The 13,892-nt window shown below is 42.6% G+C and overlaps 1 protein-coding gene across 2 annotated transcripts in view; it reads left to right on the forward strand.

Annotated features, from left to right (window-relative positions):
• The first annotated feature begins 1,475 nt into the window (after window positions 1-1,475).
• Window positions 1,476-13,892, forward strand: part of PLEKHA8 (pleckstrin homology domain containing A8) — a 50,507-nt gene continuing 38,090 nt past the window's right edge. Inside the window, exon 1 of one of the 2 annotated variants that reach the window (XM_080818309.1) lies at window positions 1,476-1,958. In XM_080818309.1, coding sequence (XP_080674435.1) covers window positions 1,919-1,958 — 40 coding nt within the window. In that variant the 5' untranslated portion in view covers window positions 1,476-1,918. The remainder of the gene's footprint in view (window positions 1,959-13,892) is intronic. The other variant, XM_080818310.1, reaches the window with a different exon arrangement.

Genomic DNA, 13,892 nt, shown 5'->3' on the forward strand with positions numbered 1-13,892 from the left:
ACCGGAAACGCCTCCGGCCGATTTCCATCTGTAAAATATGCGGGCTCAGCTTCCAGGGAAGAGTCCTGGGCCGGGTGAAAGGTTAGCGGTTTCCGGAAACACTCGTTTACTCTCGCAGATGCTGAGCGGCCGCCCCCAGGATTCCACCCTCCTGCTAATGCGATTATTTTATTTACGGTATAAACGATAAAGACTTTAATAGTTCTGTAGGGTTCGCAGAGCGCGTTGCGTTCCCGTGCGTACACCTCACAGCACTGCGGGTAAAGCAGGTTCTTTAATCCCAGTTAAATAAGTATATCTGGGCTGGGAGAGGTTAAGGTCCCGTTTAAAGCTGTTCGGCCTCAAAGCACTTGAGCTCCGCCCTCAAACCCGATCCGATGCGTTCTACAACGCCGAGTAATGTTATGGCTGCTAATATTTATCACAAGGTGGTAACCGTAGTGTAGAGGTCAATGAGAGCTTCTATCGTGGATAAGGAGGCGCAGACCTCCACTTTAAAAAAGAAACAGTTATCACGGTGATGCGGTACATGGGCTTATTTTAGCTTAAAATTACTAGCTTTACCTTTTTAGCCTAATTTCAAAAGCAAAACATGTTCGTTATGGTCGTTTTGGAAGAGACTGGAAAACACGAAAGTAGCTTTTCCGGTTTAAATACAGGAGTCGAATTAAATATGAATTTCAGAAAATAACGAATCCATCGTTCTGTATTTTACATGCTAAATATGGCAATCTTATGCTAAAGAAAAAAAGAGAAAAAAAGATCGTCTATAGCGCCACCATCTACAAATAATCACCTTAATATTTTTGATGCATGCTTCCCTGACATAAACCTAAAATAATTTGGATCAGATTGTACACTTTGTTTCGTACTCTGCTCTTTCCACTTAATCTGTTGTTAACATTTTCCCTGGCCAAATATCCTTAGCACAGTACTTTCTCACACTTTAATATGCTTAGGAATCCCCCGGAGAATCTTGTTAAAATGCAGATTTCGACTCAGGAGTCCTGGGCTGGGGGTGAGATCCTGCGGTTTTGACAAACTCGAAGGTGCCACCAATGTTGCTGTCCCTGGATCACACTTCCAGCAGCGAGGCCTTAGGGTTTAGACCACATGTTTACTAGCCTCACAGTATCCTATTGTGAAATTCCCAGCAACTCTGTAGGCTGTATTGCTGGCTGGGTCGATTTTGTGGGATTAATTACCCTTGAAATAAGAATTGGACCCTGGGAAGTTGAACGCAGGAGGCACCCCAAGGGGTCACAATGACCCCCAAACATCGAGTGGTGGGTTCTTCCCAATCTACGGTACCATTAACATGATTGTATGCCATACTGATCCTTCCCTCAGACCCTTCGCTTACTCCAAATCCCGCCTCGCAGGACTCAATTTCCCTGCCAGCCCCTCCCGCTACGTCAGCCCTGCCGCCGCCGCCGCCGCCGCCGCGGTTGCTGCCAAACCCCGGAGTGGATTTTGGGAACGTGCGCGCGGAAGGCGCCCTGGGCATGCGCAAGCGGGCCCCGGGCCCGGCGGGTCGGGGACTCAGGTAGCTTGCGGTTGCACCGCCTGCGACCCTCTGCCTCGCTAGCGGCAGCTTGGAGGCTGCCGCCAGCACTCGGGCCCACAGGGTGCCTTGGCCTCCTCGTGGACAGTGCGCCGGCTCCACCGCGCGGGCCCCCTGGCCGGCCGCTTCCTCCCTTGCGGAGGCAGCCGCAGTGACCCCGCCCCCGGGCCGAGGATGTGAGACTGGCCGGGCGTCCCCGCACCGGGCCCGGGCGCCGGGAGTCGGCGGCTCGGCAGCGCTGGGCGATGGCCCTGCTGCCGGTGCTCCTCGCCTCCTGGGGCTTGGGGCAGTGAGGTGCCGGCGGGCGAGGGGAAACGGCCCTGGCGCGGCGGGGACCAAGGGGCCTCGGGCGCCATGGAGGGGGTGCTGTACAAGTGGACCAACTATCTGAGCGGTGAGTGGGGGGCGCGCCAGACGCCGGGTCCTTTGTTTGAGCGGCCGGAGGGCGGCGTCGGGACGCGAGTCCTGGGGGTCGGGGTCATGGTCCCTCCTGAAACCAGAGAGGCCTGCACGGGCCGGGAGTATTTACCCAAAGGTATTCTCACGGGACCGTGTCACCCATGCTGTTCGGACACAGACCCCTGTTGGGGCTCGATGAGGGCCTTGGCTGTCCTTTCGCTTCAGGAGAAGCTATGAAATACTGAGCTTTGTGGTGACTTGAAAGGCAGGATGCCCTCGGTGTCAGCGGGAGGGGGCCGCTGCCTTCCGCAGTGGGGTCTTCTGGGAGTCTGTCGAATTCTGGCCAAGGAGCTGGTCTCACCTGGCCAGCAGATAGGTTGGAAGGTTTCAAATGAATGCCGAAGGTGAGCTGGAATTCCGGAGGTAAAAGGTCCTTTTTTCAAACAAAGTCCCCAGTGCAAACACTTTCCTTTTGTCACCTTCGGAGTCAGCTGGGCGGACCAAGGTATCAAGAGTTCATCTCAACAGTTTGAACGCTCCAAAGTATGTACACGGTTTTTGCTTTTCTCACTGAGCATTCTTTTTGTTTGACAGATTCACAAATTACCATAAAATGAAACCGTAGCAACTGTTTAGTTGCACTGCTGAGCAGAATGGCTTAAAAATAGTACCCCGCCCCCTTTCCCATGTGTGGAAGTACTTTATTTCGTATCTTGGAAGGTCATAACTATTCTCCAACTGTGAATATGATTCAGAACTAGCATTTTTTTTTTTTTCATTTGTGCAACCAGTGTTTAGTAAAAGCCTTCTGCTTGCTGGAAACTTGTGTTACTCACCTTTTGGGAACTAAACTTTGTTGTGGAAAATGAGCTGGGCACTTATTAATTTTAGTAGCACTGTATTTGAAACCAGAAGTTTTCCCAGTATCTCTTATATATCCCAGTATCTCTTATAGTGGGAGAGATATATTGTCCCACACTTTCTTTGATAGAACAGTTTTTTAAACGTTGTAGTGTGCTGATGCTCTGGGGTGGTTTAAGGACTGATGTGTCTGGGAGGATCAGTTGGTGTAATGACTTCGATGAGGTTACATAGCACAGCCAAAAGTGCACCTGTTGGGTGTACCCAGAATCTCTTCCTTATGCAACCTATGGTTAGGAGTGAGTCCTGTTTATTTTTCTAATAATCATTAGTAGAGGCTGAGTGAGGAGAGATGTTAGAAGATCTTGCCTTTGCTTTTGAGGACTTTCTTTGATGTCAGATGATTAAATTAGATGTGGATAACTCGTGGCTGGGCTTTGGTGAATGTCCAATTCTGGTTAACACTCTTGTAAGCTAAAGGGAACATGCTTGATCAGGTAATTTTCCTTTGAGGTATCTCCAATTCCTGAGATGTATGGCTCTTATGTCCTAGAGTAATTTCAGTTCCTGGTCTTTCACTCCTTTCCATCACACTTGCTTTTTAACTTTTTTTCTTTCATCCTGAATACTCATCTTTCTTTTCTTCTACCCCCCCCCCCCTTTTTTTTTGCTTCACCTTTCTTCCTCTCCTCATTTATATGGAAAGGTTAATCTTTGGGTACAGTACCTGCTTCCTGTTGTGAAATGCCATTTTTACCACCCCCCCCAACTGTTTTTATGTATCCTTCAATAAACTGAAATTCCTCTAGAAGGATCTTTTGGAATCTTTATCATGTGATACTTGTACCATCTGTCCTGTTGGAAAAGTCTTTTTTTTTTCCTGCCCCAAGCAAATTCTGCGAGTGTGCCAGGGTAGAAGCCCTAAAAAAAGGGGACTGGAGCCGTTGCCAAAGGCAACTGTCCTTATATCATGCTGCTTGTTCCCTTGAATCAGGTACCTCCTCATTGTGGTCACACTGTTCATAGAACGCCATCACACCGCTGGGTACTTTTCCTGAATATACTTACATTTATGTTTCAGCACATTGTCTTTCATCAGGACATCAATTTACTTCGGAAAGGAGCAGTATAGCCTAGGAGGAACAAATGCATTCTTGTTTCTTCCACCCTCCTATGTGAGTTAGTTTCCCAAAAGAGCATAGTGTGACTGTTGTTGATTTTAAGATTCTGTTCATTCATTTGATAGAGAGAGCGCACAAGCAAAGGGAGCAGGAGAGAGAGAAGCAGGCTACCTACTGAGCAGGAAGCCTGGCATGGGGTGCGACACAGGGCTTTATTCCAGGACCCTGGGATCATGACCTGAGCCGCACAGGCACCCCATGAAGCTTGTTTTTAAAAGTAATATTTTGTCTTAAGGTTTTGCATGTGGTAATTTTAAAATACATATAATCTGAACTCCAGTTTTTGTTCATTCTGAATTTTTCTCTAAATCATACCTGCTTGTGTAATTTTGTCATGCCCACAGCTTGATATGGAAACCTTTTATCAAAGTTGAGTGGACCAGTTGAGAAATCAGTTTATTCGCTGATCCTTTGACTACTAGGAGGACATTGTTAATTTCATTCAGCACCTGCTGTGTCCTGGGCACTGTGTTAACCACAGGGCAAGCAACATTGAGTAAGAGACACAATCCCAGCCTTCCTTGAGCTTATAGTCTAGAGGGGAGAATGACATTCGTTGAATAAGTACTTAGAAGCATGTTCCAAGCGTGTGTGATTTGGGGGAAAGTGAAGGAGAGAAGCTAGTCTGTGTCATTGGGGAAGGCTTCTCTGAAGAAAAAATATAAGCAGAGCCTGAAGGATAAATAGAAGCTAGTTAGCAAGGCCAAGGCAGAGCTGCAACTGGAGGTTGTGAAGAATTTTTAGCTACAGGGAATGTCCGTATGAAGGTCCCAAAGCAGCATAGAGACAGGCAAGTAAGGAAAGGAAAGAAGACCCACATGGCTGCAGAGTTTAGAGTGAGGCTAGGGTTCCAGCAAGGCTGCAGGAGTCTGTAGGAAGCTCTATAGGCCCCTGCAGGGCCTCTTACGCTGGTATGAGCCCTGTGGAGTGGTTGGAGTGTGTGAAAGAGAGAGAGAGATGATGATGAGATTGTTTAAAAGCTTACTTTGATTGCATTTATTGTATTTTGTTAAATACTGTATTTTGTGAGTTTCTCTTGCCTCTTGAATTAAACTGGTAGGTATCAATTACTGGAAGTTGGAAGCATCATCAAGCCCTGAGAATAACATCTAAATTGTTTGCATGAGTATAGTGCTAAACTACAGAAATAGAAGCAGTCCCTTTTCCTAGTATGCTAGGTATTATATTCAGGCACCCTGTTCTCCTTAAAAGGAAAATGAAAAAAAAAAAAAAAAGAAGAGAGAGAGAAAGTGAGAGCTTATGTGTATTTTCTTCTTCAACAGCCCTGAACCATCCCACTTTTTAAGCATCAGAACATTGGACTTTCTGGGATTTAGTGTCAAGTCCTCTCTTCAACTATTAGATTAAACCTGGAATAAAGAGGAAATGGATCAGACATTTCACAAACACCTGTACTGTGTGAGATGCAGAGCTAAGCATTGTATGTTTGTTACTTGTATCTTTCAAGCCCTAAAAGTTGGTCAAGGAATATTACGTATGCTCTGTTGTAAATGAACGCTCCTCCTAGTTGAGGAGTCCGCTGATACCAGCTCTGTCACTGCCAGCTTCAGAGTCGCTTTTCTATTCTGAGCTTAAGGAGCAGTTGCCTTTATTATTCCCATTTTCCAGATGAAGATCCTGAGACACAGAAAGGTGAAGGAACTGGCCCAAGGTCACACAGTTAGTAAATGGCTTCAGAGTCATTGCTCCATTACATAATACTTTGAAAGGTCCTTCCTGCTTGATCATTATATAATTCTAGCTGATTCATAATGCACCTATATTTAAAGTATGTTGACCTAGAATAGCAGACTCTGTTTGGGGGTAGGAGGAAGAGAGGAGCTCAGGAGTGAGGAAGACTTTGCTCAGCATTGTGCATATGTTTTGTCACAAGGAAATTTTCTGAGCTGTGCTGTGAGCATTCTGCTTTGCAGTTTTAGGTCCCTTTCCTGCTCACTCAGCAAGAGCAAACAGGAACGCTGCTGCCCTGAGCACTATCCGCTGCAGACTTCAGGGGCCCAACCAGCAGGTTAGGGCACAAGCATATCACAGTACTGCCTTCCAAAAATAACAGAAACTTGCATCATGCTGACCAGATGGTTGTCTGAGGAGGTGCTATAATTTTGCTTACTACCCCCCGAACCCAGGTGGAGGAAGGTTACTCTTGCCCGTATATGTCTGTGCTGTATAGACAGTGCTAAGAGGACATCTAGAATGTGAGTGATCCAGAGTAAGATTCTCTTGGTCTCATAACCACTGGTCAACATTTTTTTGTTGTTGTTTTAACATCTTTATTGAGATGACGATTCACTTATCGTAAATTTCACCGTTTAAAGTATACTAGTTAATAGTTTTTAGTGCATTGACAGAGTGCAACCATCACCACAATTTTAAAACATTTGCTCTATACCCAAAAGAAACCCAGTTAGCAGTCATTCCCACCCCACCCCTTCTTCTCTTTGACAACCACTAATCTTATGTCTGTGTAAACTTGTGTATTCTAAATGTTTTATATAAAGGGAACCATACATTATGTGGTCTTTTGTGACTGACTTCTTTTACCTAATATAATGCTTTTTGGGTTTATGAATGTATAACATGCATCTTTTTGTTACAAATAATATTATTATAAATAATATTCCAATGTACAGATATGCCATTGTTTTGTTTATCTGTTCATCAATTCAAAATTTGAGTTGCTCTATTTGTTTTGATTATTATGAGTAAAGGTGCTGTGAATATTTGTGTCAAGTTTTTGTGTGGACATGTTTTCATTTCTCCTGAATATAAACCTAGGAGTCCAATTGCTGGGTCATATGGTAACTCCGTTGAATAGTTTGGGGGAACTACCAAGCTCTTTACCAAACTGGCTGTACCATTTTACATTCTTAACAGTAATGAAAGAATGTTTCTATCTTTCCACATTCTCACCAACATTCATTATTATCTTCCTTTTTTTTATCATATCCATTCCAGTGAGTGTGAAGTGGTATCCCATTGTGGTTTTGATTTCTGTTTCTCTGATGACTAAGGAAGTTGATCATCTTTTCATGTGCTTATGAGCCATTTGTATATCTTCTTTGGAGAAATGTCTATTTACTGCCTTTGCCCACTTGTTGATGGAGTTATTTTGTTATTATGGAATTGTAATACAGGTTCCTTATCAAATATATATGACTTGCAAGTATTTTTTCCTGTTCTGTAGATTACCTCTCACTTTCTTAAGGGTATCATTTGCAGCACAAAAGTTTTTAATTTTGATGCCCAGTTTATCAGTTTTTTTCTTTTATTGCTTGTGCTTTTACTGTCGTATCTTAAGAAACTATTGCCTAACCTAACCCAAAGTCATGAAGATTTACTCCTATTTTTTTCTAAGTTTTTATAGTTTTAGCTCCTACATTTAGGTCTGTGGTCCATTTTGTGTATGGTATGAGAGTTAAGGGTCCCCTTTATTCTTCACATTCTCTGTGGTATCCAGTGTTCGACTCTTTTTTCATAAGTTCAGTGATGGGATCATGGCCAGTTTATTTGAATGTTTTAAATGCAAAGTCGGAAAGCCCTGAATTCAAAGTTCTGCTTGGCTACTTACTAGTGCTAACACCTTGAGCAAGTTACTTAATCTCCCTGAGCCTCAGTTTTAAGACGACAGCAAGAATAATAGTCATAGTAGGTTTATTATGAAAATGAGATGGGAAACATTATATGAACCTGCCTGGTACATAGTTTGCTTGCTGTTAGGTTAATTGACAACTGTTTGATTAATGATCAGAAAAATTCAGTTATTAATTTTGTCTGTGTGCAAACTCTGGCTCCTCATGGCTTCTGAGAATATATGTATCCTGAATTCTTTAAATCCTCCTTTTGGGAGTTGGAGTGGTATAATTTATAAAAGAAGATATTCAAATGAACCCTCAGAATCTTGAAATTAATGGAATTGACTCTGTAGTCCTATGACTGTCATTCTTTTGAATGAATGCTGATTACAGATCAAGTAATTTTGTGTATTACTGTACTTTTGCTTCTAGCAAAAATTAACAATCTGGTAAGAAACATAGGAGATGTTAGACCATTGCCTCATTGGCACTCCATCAAAAGCAGTACCAGTCTTTTCCTTGATTTTCATGTGTGATGTGTTTGGGGATGTTAGGGGTGTAAAACTGTGGAATCTTATGTCATTGAAGTGGTCTATAGACTGAAGAGGGTTGGGGACCATTTTTCTCAGACTGTACTCTCAGTGTTTAATCTCTGCCATTTCCGGTTACCATTACTTTCATCTTATTCAGAATTGAGCAAAAGATAGTTGAATTCCATTAGGAATAGATTTGAGACAGATAAGAAAACAGGCAATGGAGCTCTGTTGGGCACAAGACAGATGAATGAGACAATGGGGAGGGTAAGTCCAAGAAAAATACCATGATGCCTGGGCATTTCTCTCCTTAGATCCATTTTCAAGTTTGTGGAGGGTGTGACAGTACCAGGAGAGATGGAAAAATGGCTGACTTAAAGTGCTAGCCAGAGAGGGCTGACCTTTCTCAGTATTGCTACTACATTAAAGGAAACAAAATATCATTTGGTTGAGAATCTATTCCGTGTCCTTTAGGTAGAATTGTTCCTGTGTAATCCAAGGCAAGGATAGCTCTGTCTTGATTTTTAAATACCTGAGGAATGGTTTCAACAATCTACTTTTTTTTTTTTTAAGATTTTATTTATTTATTTGACAGACAGAGATCACAAGTAGGCAGAGAGGCAGGCAGAGAGAGAGGGAAGCAGGCTCCCCGCTAAGCAGAGAGCCCGATGCGGGGCTCCATCCCAGGACCCTGGGACCATGACCCGAGCTGAAGGCAGAGGCCTTAACCCACTGAACCCAGGCGCCCCAACAATGTACTTTTTAACACAGTCTAATAACCCCCAGTCAGTCAATCATTCATTCACTAAGAATGAATGAAACAGTAGGTATCAGCTTCTTACTAGACCCTGTGTGTGTGTGTTAGGGATGCTGTTTTGAACAAGATATGATCCTGTTCTCATAGTCTAGTGAATATCCCTCTTAACTATGAAAAATGCCCTTCTAAATTCATGATTTTGGCCCTTAAACCTTTACACAGTTGTTTCAAGGCTGTGGCTTGACAAGGCTTAGAAGAACCACATTGCATTTCACTGGTCCCTAGGTGTGGTTAGCTGATAACTATCACCCTCAGTGTCTTCACTGGAATTTTAAAGGCAAATTTGGGGCAACCCTGACAGGCTGGAATGTTAAAGTCTTTGGTTGTCCAGGTTGACATCACACACGTCCTTTTGCTTTTCTCCTCTACTGGCCAATATATGCAGCTTGGATGGAGACCAGCCCTCATCTTCCGAGGCCCGTGTAAGCAGCCAGAAATTATACAGGGAAGAAAGAATATGAGTAAGGTGTAAAACTGGTCCAAGGAGATAGGCATACCTTTGTTAAGAAAAATGTAGGAATCCTAAAAGGAAGGGAGGAGGAAGAAAGAAAGGAAGCGGGGGATGGAGGGAGGGAGGAAAGGGATGGGAAAAGAAAGGAAAATGTAGGAATCCTTTTTCCGAAGTGGTCAGGGAAGACTTCATGGAAGAGGTGGGACTACAGGTGGGTGGAATTGACCTGGACAGAAAGGAAAGGCAAGGGAACAGAAGTGACTCTCAGTGAGGAAACCAGCAGTGCTAAAAAGGAGAGTTCTGTCCTGAGAGCAGGAGGAAATACTGGGGTGTTGTTGGGTTAAGCCAAATCAACCCTGATAGTTTTTAATTGGTAGGGAGTTACTTAGGGCTTCTCAATAGGAGGGAAGAACAGGTAAAAACAGTACGTAAGGAAGATTTAGCTGGCTAAAACATAATAAGGAAGGAGGGAAAGCTGAAATACAGGACAAAATGATGATGGAAGGGGGAAAGGGAGGCAGTATCCTCCATTTCACAAATGAATAAACCAAGGCTTTTAAGATAAATAATTAACTTAGAATCACACATATGGGGCACCTGGGAGTGGCATAGTTGGTTGAGTGTCCAGCTCTTCATTTCAGCTCAGATCTGATCTAAGGGTCATGAGATCGAGCTCTGTGTCAGGCTCTGCACTCAGCAAGAATTCTGCTCGGGTTTCTCTCTCTCTCTCTCAAATGAATAAATCTTAAAAAAAAAAAAAATTGCACAGCAAGTAAGTCTTGAGCCAGGTCTGCCTGACTTCATGTCCTTTCCATGATTTTATGCCATATGCCTCAGCATGGGCATGGTAAAATGTTGAAACCAAGAGTGAAAATGAGGGCAGTTGGGAAAGACTTAAGAGACTGAACTGGAGGGATGGGGCAGAAGTGGCCCTCAGATTTGGAGCTCGGGTAATAAGAGGATGCTGGGTTTGTTAAAAGTGACGTTATAGTCAGAAGAAAGATAACATGTTAAACCTTAGATATTCTGTTTAGTCCATCTCTTTCATTTATAAATGGGAAAATAATGCCCAGAGGAATTAAGTAACATGCTCAAGATGACACCAGTTTCCTGACTATTTTCTTGATTAAGGTGATGATAAGACATGTATCAGAAGCATTGCCTAGAACAAGTAAATATAACAAATACACAGTTCGATAGCCCAAAGCACACAACAGAGGTAACTTAGAGCAGGTTCAACAGAAGAGAATTTAATATGATATATTGTGATTATAGGCTCCTCACCATCTGCGTGCCTGACTCCCCAGTAGACTATTATTCTTTGAAGTCTGAGATCTTCTTTTCTCTAAATCTCTAAGCCTGGCAAATTATAAGTGCTCAAAAAATGCTTTGTGAATTAATTAATGGTAAATTGAGGAACCTATAATTTAGTTAATGCTTGGTTATTATCTTTACTATTAGGGATGTCTCTTCTTCCTTCTTCCCAGCTGCAACAAAGTCTTATGACTGATCTGGCAGAGGAGCCCACAGCCTTGTTATCCACTGTCCTGTCTGAAACTCCCAGAAGGAAGCCAAGTTTGGGGGGAGGGTTCTGATGAGGTGGAATATGGCTGAGCACCCACCACTGGACATGGAAAACACCAAAACTGTAGAGGTCAGGGGTTAGTAACTGCTTTCCTTCAATGTAAAAATGGTAGGTTTTCTCACCTTTAACATATCTATAGAACATCCCTAATATACTGTATTGTAACCATCATATAATATGTATGGGTTATGAATACAGCAACCATAATTTACGGTGAATAAATTAAGTCTTGACTCACCATTGCAGAAAGATTGTTACTCCTATAAAGACATTTAGTCTCCCTTTATTTTCTTGACATTAGCTATTTCTCTTGAAGTAGATTCTGCAAAAGAATTGACTTTCCTATTACTTTGACTTAAGATAGAGGTTTATGGGTTTTGAAAGCTGAAAGAGACTGTTAGACTCATTCTGTAATTCTGTAGAAAAGGAAATTAAAGCTGAAAGAAGTTAGAGATGCATTCAGCCTTTTTGCTTCTTTTCTGTTCCTGTTTGATTATGGTCACTAGTGTTTACCTCTTATGGTTGATGAAAAAGCACCTTTCGTTAATTTTTTTTCTTTATATTTAGCTTAATTTCCTTTTTTAAAGATTTATTTATTTAAGAGTAGTGAACAAGAGAGAGAGCAGAACAGAGGCAGAGGAAAAGGAAGTCGACTCCCCACTGAGCAGGGAGCCAGATATGGGGCTGGGTCCCAGGACCCTGGGATCATGACCTGAGCTGAAGGCAGAGGCTTAACCCACTGAGCCACCCAGGTGCCCCGTAGCTTGATTTTCTATAAGAGATTTAAATAGCCCCTTCTTTTGTTTTTCTGCTTTTCTATACAGCAGCATTTCATTATGGATTTTTAGAAATTTGCAACATGTTATTTTTTTTATTTAATTTTTTCCTGTTAGGCAATAATACTGTAAACTTTTGGTTTCCCATAACACCTAACTGGCAGAAGTTCTGAAGAAACTATGGTGGGTTTATAGGCAGAGTGCAGTACCTTAGCATGAGGTTGACATTTCACTTAGTGGGTTTCCTACTAGTCCTGTTTAAGAGTGTTGTTATCGGGCTAAGATGGAGTAAGCTCACTGTAGCCTCTTTCCCACTGAGTACAACTTAAAACAAAACAACGTATTCACGCAACTACCTGAGAACTCTGAAAAGTAAATAATAGCAAGCAGACCCGGGAGGGAAGCAAAACAACCACTATGGTAAAGGTGAATACTCTTGAAACAAATGGAAAGGTATAGATTCTTAGCAGAGAAATAGAAAATACTGAAAAGGACTAAATGGACATTTTAGAACTAAAAAGTATAATATAATTTTTAAAAGTCAGTCAGTAGGGGCGCCTGGGTGGCTCAGAGGGTTAAAGCCTCTGCCTTCAGCTCAGGTCATGATCCCGGGGTCCTGGGATCGAGCCCCGCATCTGGCTCTCTGCTCAGCGGGGAGCCTGCTTCCCTCCTCTCTCTACCTGCCTCTCTGCCTACTTGTGATCCCTGTCTGTCAAATAAATAAATAAATCTTTAAGAAAAAAAAAATAAAATAAAAATAAAAATCAGTCAGTAGATGGGCTCAGTAGAATATAGATGACACAGAAAAGATACAGTGAGCTTGAGGATAAGTCAATAGAAATTATCCAGTCTTAAGAACAGAAAAAAAAATTGGTGTAACTGAAAGGAAAAGTAAATCCACAGTTATCTTTGCAAACTTCAACATTCTTCTCTTAGTAATCCATAGAACAAGTAGACAGTAAATCATCCAAAGATACAGAAGATCTGAACGCTCTCCACCAATTTGACCTAACACATTTGTAGAGTAATCCTTCAAATAGCAGCTGAATACTATATTTTTTTCCCTTTGTAAAAAGATTTATTTATTTATTTGAGAGAGAAAGTGAGCATGAGCAAGGGGAGGGGCAGAGGGAGAAGCAGCCTACCCTCTGAGCTGGGAGCCAAACCTGGGGCTGCATCCCAGGACCTTGGGACCATAACACTAGCTGAAGGCAGACACTCAACCCACCGAGCCACCCAGGCACCCCTACTGCATTTTTTTTTTTGTTCAAATGCATGTGGGACATTCACTAAGATCAGTCATGTTCTGGGCTACGGTAGAAACCGTGCCCAATTGAAAAGAATGCCCTTGTCTTTAACAGAAATAAACTAAAAATCAGTGACAGAAAGATGTGGGAAATCCCCAAATGTTAGGAAATTAAACAGTATACTTCTAAGTAACCTGTGGGTCGAAGAGGAAGTCTCCCAAGAAAATTGTGAAGTAGTTTCAACTTAAAATGAGGACACGGGGCGCCTGGATGGCTCAGTGGTTTAAGCCTCTGCCTTCAGCTCAGGTCATGATCTCAGGGTCCTGGGATCGAGCCCCGCATCGGGCTCTCTGCTCGGCGGGAGCCTGCTTCCCCCTCTCTCTGTCTGCCTCTCTGCCTAGCTCTGATTTCTCTCTGTCAAATAAATAAAAAAATCTTTAAAAAAAAAAAAAAAGCAAGATTAAAATGAGGACACAACAGTGGTTGGCCAGGGGTAAAATATGGGAAGAGGGCTTGACCTCAGAGGGGCAGCACAAGGGAATTTTGAGGGGAGGATAATGGAATTTAACTGTATCTTTATTTTTTTTTAATTTTTAATTTTTTAATTTCTTTTTAAGATTTTATTTATTTACTTGAGAGAGAGAGAGAAAGAGACAGTGAGAGAGAGCATGAGAGGGGAGAAGGTCAAAGGGAGAAGCAGACTCTGTGGAGCTGGGAGCCCGATGCGGGACTGGATCCTGGGACTCCAGGATCATGACCTGAGCCGAAGGCAGTTGCTTAACCAACTGAGCCACCCAGGCACCCTTTCTGTATCTTTATTATGGATGGTTGTTCGAAGATTATGCATTTATTGAAACTCAGAACTGTTAACCAAAGAAGAAATTT

The sequence above is a fragment of the Martes martes genome (assembly GCF_963455335.1).
Source record: "Martes martes genome assembly, chromosome: 11".
NCBI lineage: Eukaryota > Metazoa > Chordata > Mammalia > Carnivora > Mustelidae > Martes > Martes martes.